This window comes from Fusarium vanettenii, assembly GCF_000151355.1.
Source record: "Fusarium vanettenii 77-13-4 unplaced genomic scaffold NECHAsca_206_unmapped, whole genome shotgun sequence".
In the NCBI taxonomy this organism is placed as follows: domain Eukaryota; kingdom Fungi; phylum Ascomycota; class Sordariomycetes; order Hypocreales; family Nectriaceae; genus Fusarium; species Fusarium vanettenii.
In genome coordinates, this window is record NW_003315684.1 from 1 (window position 1) to 9,058 (window position 9,058).

Consider the following 9,058-nt stretch of genomic DNA (forward strand, 5'->3'; position numbering starts at 1 on the left):
TCTATAATAATATTTTTATTATTATAGATAGACTTATAAAATTTTCTTATTTTATACCTTATAGAGAATTAATTATAATTAAAGAATTTACTTATTTCTTTTATTTTTATATTATTAATATATATAATATATTACTTAAAATTATTATAGATAAAAAACTATTATTTATATTTAAGTTTTAATAAAGCCTTATTAAATACTTAGGGATTAATTATAAACTCTCTATTATATATTATAAAGAGATAAATAAATAAATAAAATATATAAATTAAATATTAAAATAATACCTCTAATATTATATTAATTATAAATAAATTAATTAAATTAAAAAGCTATTAGTTACTTAGCTAGCCTATAATATAGCTATAAATAAAAGCATAAAGATTATATTAGCTTATATTAACTTTAGATTTATATTAGATATATATTAATAATTATAAAATATTATTATTAATCCTAAGGTAATCCTTATTAATAATTAATTATATAACCTATATAAAGAAATATATATAAAACTTAAATTTATTAAGAATAAAACAATAAATTATATTAATAAAAAATAAATTAAGAGATTAATTTTCTTAGAGGGAAATATAATTTACCTTATAATAAAAAATATTAAAATAAAATAATAAAATAAAAAACTTAAATTTATTAATTAAATAAGAAAAATTATTATAGCGCATAGTAATAAGTTTAAGGCAAGAAGATAATTTTTTAATATAACTTAATATTATATTAATAGGAAGAATAATTATAAGTCTAAGTTACTTATAGTAATACTTAGTCTCTAAAGCTAGCCTTAGGGATAAGATTAATAGAGGGGGAGCCTTATATTATAGCTATAATATAATCAAAGGCGATAATACTAGGTAAGAAATTAGCCTTATTATAATAGCTAATTATAAGGAAGGAAGGTATATAAATTAAATAAAGTTAATTTAATTTCTCTTAATAATATAAATTAAATATTAATAACTTAACTTAATTTAATTATATTTAACTTAGAAGATTAAATAATATATAGAATATACTTATTATACTTTTTTATATATTAGCTACCTTAGCTATTAATATAACTTAGTTATACTTAATACCTCTAAGTATATTTTTAGATATAATATTATATTTTCCTTTAAGGCTATATAATATAATCTAGTATTAATATAAATTAATATAATTAGTTTATCCCTTAGGAATTACCCTCTTATTATAAAAAGAGTAAAGAGATTAAGTTATTATAGAGCTACTAAGAGGTAAATAATAAATTATAATAATCTTAATTCTTACCTTATTTTCTATATATATATTTCCCCTTATATAAGCTATATCCCTTTAATCCTCGTAGTTTAATTAGCTTCTAAGTAGCTAATTAGCTATATTCTTTAATTACTACTTTACTCTCTTAGGCTAAGGCCTTAGGCTTCTATTAGCCTCTATTAGTCTCTATGCCCTAATTAGCTATTTAGATATTTCTCGATTAGGAGGCTTATAATAAGAAGCTTTTATAGCTATATTTTATTTTACTACAAGGTAATAAGGAATATTAATTCTTTATTATTTAATAAGTAATTAATTTTAATATACTTAATAAGGTTATTTAGATATTACTTTTAATAATTAATAAAAGATTACTACTAAGGTATAAGAACTTTATTAAGCTTATATAGGTAATAATTAAAGATAACTAAATTAACTCTCTAGAGGTCTAATAAAGGCTATAAGACTATTAAGAGCTTTTTTAGCTCTAATAGCCTTATAAGGCTAATTTACTTAAAGAAATATAAGATATTCTTAAGCTTTAGCCCTAATAAGGTTAGCCTATTAAAAGGATATATTATTATAGTCTTATATTAAGTTATTTTAGAGCTAAGGTTATTAAAAGAAAGAATATATTATATAATTTATATAAGAGTTACTATCTTATATTATATTATTAATAATAATAACTTATTATTATTAAAATAAAAAGTAGATTAGCTATTTTTATTATTCTTAATAAGATAAGGTTTATTAAGGTAGAATATTAAGTATAAGAGTATCTATAGAGCTTATTTAATATTAATTCTTATATTAAAAGATATTAAGTATAATAGCTTAATTATATATAATTATATTTATTTAGCTAGGTTACTTTAATTTACCTTTTAGGTATATTATAAGATTAAATTACTTTTTAAGAAGAAAAAAATAAATAATTATATAATATAAGAAAAGATTTATATAACTTTTAGAAGATTTTATATAAAAATTACTCTTACTTTAGCTATAAAATTAGTATATTTTATAAAGAAGTAGGATTAATAATTTTTGTTTTAATGTTTTTTCTATTCTGCTATTTAAAGCCTAAGATCTTTAGTGATCTCATATTATACCGTAATCCTAAGCACCTTTTCCAACAGACGAATACAAGTAGGATAGTAAAACCTCTTATACTTGTGAAAGATCTTGCTAGCAAACTCTTTATCTAGACTTTGTAAACATTCGAAGCTAGAAGCAATTAGTATCTAAACCTGATCAATAGGAAGACTTTGACTTACAGCGGCCTGACAAACTTCATTCGTCCAGTTTCTCCGAGGAAAGCCTCGGTGACTTCAAAGAGACCTCGGTCTCCTGCCTTCAAGCCGACTCGTAAATATCGCGATAACACCTCAAAATTGGTCAACTTCCTTAGCCCATACAGAGTGCCAAGAAGCTGGGAAGAGTCCAAAGTGATGGGTGTTGGCGAGTCCAGAAGGGCGTCGAGAAACACGTTCAGCTGGCCAGCGCTCCAGCCATCAACATCGGTAGCAGATACCGAGGCATTTGAATCAGAAGTCATGTTGATCCACTTCTGTGCAAGGCTGAGGCATTCATCGTACTCTGGAGAGTGAAAATCGGGCTTCTGGGGCAAGCCAGGCTTGTGGTACCATTCATCCCAGTTGATGGAGTTGAGGGCTTCCGTTGCGGTAGCATCCTGAGAGAAAAACTCCAAAAGCGTAGTTTTGAACGTGTCTGAGTCAAGTGTTGCCCTTGAGAATTTTCCGAAATACTGCATCTCATTAGTTCTCTGTATTCAGTCAATGGAGAGAACGATGGTTGAACTCACATGTGGGATGAAAGGCATCCACTTCTCGCGTCCAACCAACTTCTCCAAAAAGCACAGAAACGTATATCCCTTCTCATACGAAATCTTGGACATGACATCATCTGGTCGCTTGCCCTGTAGGTCCAAGACCAAGCTTGTCTCTGGGCTCTCGCTGCCTCCGTACGACTCGATGCCATAGACGAGCTCGTTCCAGCCGACAATTGCCTCAAATACGGCTGCCTTCTCGCCCTTGATCTGGCGGAGAATCTCGCGCTCGGCGTAAACGGTCCAACCTTCATTCAACCAGAAATGCTCCCACGAGGAGTTTGTAACCAGGTTGCCGCTAAAATTGTGCGCAAACTCGTGCGCGACGACGGAGATGTTCTCTCGGTCGCCAGAAATGACAGTCGCGCTGTAGAAGTTGAAGACGGGGTTTTCCATTCCGCCGAGATGGAAGGATTTGGGGAGGATGACGAGGTTGTATAAAGGCCAGGGGTTCGTGAAAATGAGGTTCTTTGTCACGCAGCTGCGTTAGCCATCTCTGTTATATCAAGATCAAAGGGGGTTACTGTGATCCTACCTCGGCAGCGTCAATAATTGCGTCAATATCGGGTTGAAGCTCAGCCACAGCTGCTTCTAAGCTCGATGGCGCGGAGTACAGATAGCTCATCTTGCCAATCTTTGCTCCCGATAGGTTGCTGAGAAGGCGGTGTCAGCGGCGAGAATAGCTTCTAGGTTTGAAAACAACCTACCCGCTAGCGATGGCAAACAGGTAATTAGAGGTGGGAACATCTTGCTGAAACTTGTACTCTTTCGTCTCCTCCATGTTGGAAACAGCAGGAAACAGAAGGTCATGTTGAGGGATACCACTTGCGACAACCGGCAATGGGGACGAGATGGCTATGTCAAATGTCGTCTTGACGGAAGGAGTGTCTTGACAAGGGAAAATGGAGCGTGCGTGGACGGGCTCTCCCTGAGAAACTAGAGACTATAAGCCATGCTCTACATGATCATGATGTAAGGGGGACTAACAGAGGAAGGGGTACAGCTTGTCATCTGTCTGCTCGGGACTGAACCATTGGAGGCCGGTGCATTGGTTGGTAGTCTCAAAGTGAATCTGTTGCGTTGTGAGCCGACATCGTGTATTTCACAATCTCCGCCTCAGCAAACATACCTCAAGCTCCAAAATCTCACCCTTGGCGTAGCTGCGACCAAGCTGCACAGTGAGTGGGCGGCCATTTTGGTCTGTGGCTTGGCCCAGCTGCCATTGGACTTGTTCCCCACCCACACTTAGGCTGAGGATGTTGAGGTAACTGGTGTCGAGAATGACAGTATCGAGGCCCTCTGGTTTGAGGGGCTCCAGGGTAAGAATCGCGCTTCCCGTCAAGATCTTTTGATCGAATTCGACGGCTAGTTTCAACTGAGTATGCTTGGTGACCACATCGTGGAAATTGGAGTTGGTGTTGACGTCGTGGGCGTGGAATTGACACATGGTGGAGGACAGGTGGTTCGTGATTTGCAAGGTCAACCTATGACTTGTGGCGGTGTCGTAGAAGTAACCATGAGTTGACAAGATATACTCAGACTCGCCTTGAATCGGAGCACGATTCTCTCGTGAGACAGCAATTACAAACTAAAAGACGCAAGTCAGCGTCAATCAAAAATCGCCTGACTGAGTTAGATCAAAACCCCGCGTTCTCGTCGTTCTTTTTCACCGCTTGAGGAAATTCTCGACAAACCTTGACCTGGAACCCCGGTGACAGGAGACACTAGCCGGCTCCAGTTTAGTTCATGCCGAGAGATAAGAACACAGCTTCTCTCTTATCGTCGAGGAAGAGCAAGGGGCAACGAACTTCACTAGTTCCAATAACCAGAGATAATCGAGACGACGCGATCGCGTGGTTGAATCATGGGGTCGAGTACGAAGAGGCATCGACGATATAACAAGTGCTTCAGTCAACTTGGATCGACTAGTCAAGAACCAAGTCGATAGCCTCCGCCGGCTAGTAAGCAGTTCCAGCCTCACGATTCTCCAACACATTCCATCATGGAGCCGACCAAGATGGCGACTGTTGACAGTGTCAATGACAAAGTCTCTCCAGACGAAGGCGACGGAAGTCATTCGATTGCCATGCCAGGAGAGGTTCTTCTGACGGAGGAAGACTTGTTCGTGCCTTTTCCCATCGATGAAACACTCGAGAGTCTCGAGACGGGTCGCAGCATCCTCCGAACTCGCAGTGTCTTTGTGGGTGTCCTCCTAGGAGGAATCGTCAACGCAGCCAATGTTTACCTCGGTATGTTCATGAAACCTTACAAGGCTTAGGAAATCCTTAGGAAATCCTAAGGAAATCCTACTAACGTATTCTGTTCAATCCTTAGGCCTTCGGATGGGCATAACTTTTCCCGCAAACCTCTTCGGCGCCATCGTCGGCTTTGCCGTCGTCAAGACCTTGAGTAAAGCCTTCTCAGAGTCTTTCCCGATTCTTGGAGGAGCCTTTGGACCGAAAGAAAATGCAATCATTCAGACAAGTGCCACGGCTGCCGGTGGTCTCAGCACTGTCTTTACCAGTGCCATCCCGGCTCTGTACCAGATGGACCTCCTGCACACTCCAACAGCGGATTATGGAAGAATCGTTCTCTTCACTCTGGGTCTTGCTTACGTAGGATTCTTCTTTGCTACACCGTGTAAGTTAGGACCCTTATCTGCCTCTGGTATCTAGGAACTGACCCAATGGCACAGTCAGGAAACTCTTCATTATTCAGTTATGCAGAGCTCTCAACCTTGTTTTCCCTACCGCAACTGCCACGGCCACAACGATCCAATCCATTCATATCGCAGCTGCTGGCGAAACCGCAGCGATGAAAAAGGTCAAGATGCTCGGCATTGCGTTTATAGCAGCTCTAGTCCTGAGAGTCGCTTCCAACTTTGCCCCTGGCATTCTTTGGGACTGGCACATCTTCACATGGTTCTTCATCTGGGGTGGCCATAACAACGGGGCCATCTTTGTTGAGAATTGGGGTTGGTTTCTTGAATGGACACCTGCCATTATCGGCTCTGGCATGATGGTCGGCACCAACACGGCCGCGTCCATGTTTGCCGGCGCTGTCATTAGCTGGGGCATAATTGGGCCTGTTCTGGTTCGAACCGGAGTGGCTAGCGGTGTCAAGATCATGGGCCCTGACTACACGGGTCCGTGGGAAGAGTTGACGACTTATATGAGCATGAACCTGGAAGACCCTGTCAACAAGCCTAGTCCGCGGTACTGGCTTCTTTGGCCGTAAGTTCCTTATTGTTGCCCACCTTCTATTGTCACATTCTTACACCAATCTAGTGGAGTTCTTCTTATGGTAGCGGTTTCGATCGTCGAGGTACTCTGTCAGTACCGGCTCCTCTCTATCGCCGCCAAGGTCCTGGCTCACAGAGTATGCGCCTCCTTCTGCTCCGCCTGTCAGGCCATTGGCATCAAAGCCACATGGATTGAACGCTATTCCGAATCCTACGACGATAGATCTGAAGGCGCAGCAGACGAGTCACAGGCTATCAAGCCGTGGATGTGGATCAGTGGCCTGGTTGTGTCGATTATTGTAACCTGCCTCAGTTGTGGCTTACAATGGGGAATGCCCTTGTCAATGACCATCGTTTCCATCATCATGGCCGTCATTCTGACCGTCTTGGCCATTTTGAGCACCGGAATGACGGACATGACCCCTCTTACCGCCATCGCGAAGTCTTCTCAGCTGGTCCTCGGAGGCATGACTCGTGGAGATAGCTGGACTCTAGCTAAGGCTCAGACTCTCAACTCTCTGGGTGGTGCCGTTGCAGCTGGTGTAGCGAACCAGGCGACTGACCTGACGGCCGATTTCAGAGTTGGGTTAGTAGTCATGATGATCCCACAGACCGGCACGAGGCTAACTGTTTGGTAGATTCCTTCTCAGAACCCCCCCTCGAGCACAGTGGATAGCTCAGCTGCTTGGTAGCGGTGTTGCCATCTTCCTGGCACCGGCCATTTTCCTGGTCTTTGCATCGGCCTACCCTTGCATTCTGGATATCACAGCTGAGACCTGCGCTTTCTCAGCCCCATCTGTATCTGCTTGGAGAGCAGCCACCATCGCAGCAACAAGCCCGACCCTTCCCATCCCCAAATCATCTGGCATCTTTGCCATCTGCATCACTGTTGTTGGCTGCTTGGTAACCATCATAAAGCACTTTTATCTGGTGAAGGAACGACAGAAGTACCGTCTCTATCTGCCAAACTTTATGACGCTTGGTCTGATGATGGTTATCCCACAACCTTGTATTGGAACAGCTATGATGATTGGAGCTATCATCGCGCTGCTTTGGAAGAGATTCCGCCCGGCTAGCTATAGTGGGTCCCAAAAAGTAATAACATAACCCGGGTTTCCCTACTATATTAATACTACCACTAAATAAGATTATATCTTTAGCGCCTTATTATATAGCTAAATAAAGGCTAATTATATCTTATTATATATTAATCTATAGATAATTAAGAGCTATATCTTCTAATATATCTAATACTTAGTATATTAGCTATAGGTATATATAATAGCTTATATTCTTTGCTTTATTAAGTAAATAAGGTTCTTAATAACTTCTAGCTTAATCTCTTCCTATAGCTTAACTATAGCTATAATTAGAGCTTATTTTAACTCTTTAGTCTTAGGTATATATATAAGCTCTAGGTATTACTTATAGATCCTCTCTTTAAGGATAACCTATAGGTTTTCTATAAGGTTAAGATCTAGGCTATAAGGTAATTAATTTACTACCTTAGTCCTTTAATTCTTATATTACTTATAGATCTAATCTCTAATAATATTAGCTATAAAGGTATTAATATTATTATATTAGAAGTAATTATTCCTTATTATAACCTAGGGAAGATATTACTATAAGTATATAAGAATAATCCTTATAGTTATTTCGCCGCGAGGGCTATTTAGATTACTGGCTAAGGGGATTATTAGAAGCTATCTATAAAGATTAAAGGTATTAAAGAATATCTATAAGTAATAAGTTAATATAATATAACGTATATGCATAGCAAGTGTCACAGACAAGCAAGTGTCACAGCATACTGTGCAGCTAAAAATCATAAACCTTAAATTTCTAAAAACTATTATAAAATAGCTATTAGCTAAAAAAGAGTATTTTTATAAATCTAACTAAAAAAGTCATGAGACTATAATTTTTCTAGATTTTTAAAAAATCCTTTTAATTTTTAAAAAATAAAAAACTAAAAAAAAACAGTGCGAATAAGAAATCTTTAAATAACTTACTTATAAACTTTTTAAAAAATCTAAAAGAATTACTAAGATAATTTAGATTTTTTAATAAACCTTATTTTATATTTTCAGCTTATAAGAATTTTAATTAGATTATTTAGAATTTTTTAAAGTAATTTTAAATTTAGGTGAGATTTACACTATAGGGTAAAAGTGTGACACTCGGTTGACTGTGACACTTGCTATACATGTACGTTAAGTCTAAATATTTACTTTAAAAAGTCTCTTATATTAAGGATAATTAAAAGAGTTATAATTATAAGAAAAAGATATACTAGCTTATAGAAGACTTATATATGCCGCTAGCCCTCCCCTTAGGTAATAATAACCTTATTAAAAAAGGTCTATTTCTCCTAAAAGTCCTTAGCTATATAAATATACCTCCGGGTAAACTATAAATACTTCTTAGTATTAGCCTTACTAAGGAAAAATCAAAGAAGGGACTTATAATATATAATACCTTCCTTTTAAAGGTATAAAATTAAAATTATATTATAATAGCTTAACCTAGCTTCCTTAATTAATTTATATATCTAAAGATAAGGGTCTTAGGTAATAACCCTTAAGATTCTCCTTCTTTCTTTATCTCTAATAATATATAGCCGGCTATATTTAGGTCGGTCTTAGGTACTCTCTTAGTCTCGATATTATTAGACTATATTATAAATTATATGCCGAGAAATA

At 37.2% G+C, this 9,058-nt stretch overlaps 2 protein-coding genes across 2 annotated transcripts; one reads left to right on the forward strand and one right to left on the reverse strand.

Annotated features, from left to right (window-relative positions):
- Positions 1-2,140: 2,140 nt before the first annotated feature.
- Positions 2,141-4,559, reverse strand: NECHADRAFT_89546 (uncharacterized protein; the record flags this gene model as incomplete). The annotated part of the gene is made up of 9 exons (XM_003039038.1): positions 2,141-2,144; positions 2,262-2,266; positions 2,376-2,490; positions 2,541-3,031; positions 3,089-3,580; positions 3,648-3,765; positions 3,820-4,048; positions 4,100-4,184; positions 4,242-4,559. 9 exons carry the CDS (start codon positions 4,557-4,559, stop codon positions 2,141-2,143), a joined length of 1,857 nt encoding a protein of 618 aa, XP_003039084.1.
- A 639-nt stretch (positions 4,560-5,198) lies between these two features.
- NECHADRAFT_98486 (uncharacterized protein) lies at positions 5,199-8,544 on the forward strand (the record flags this gene model as incomplete). The annotated part of the gene is made up of 7 exons (XM_003039037.1): positions 5,199-5,361; positions 5,447-5,752; positions 5,808-6,345; positions 6,400-6,939; positions 6,992-7,434; positions 7,941-7,942; positions 8,521-8,544. 7 exons carry the CDS (start codon positions 5,199-5,201, stop codon positions 8,542-8,544), a joined length of 2,016 nt encoding a protein of 671 aa, XP_003039083.1.
- Between the last annotated feature and the right edge of the window lie 514 nt (positions 8,545-9,058).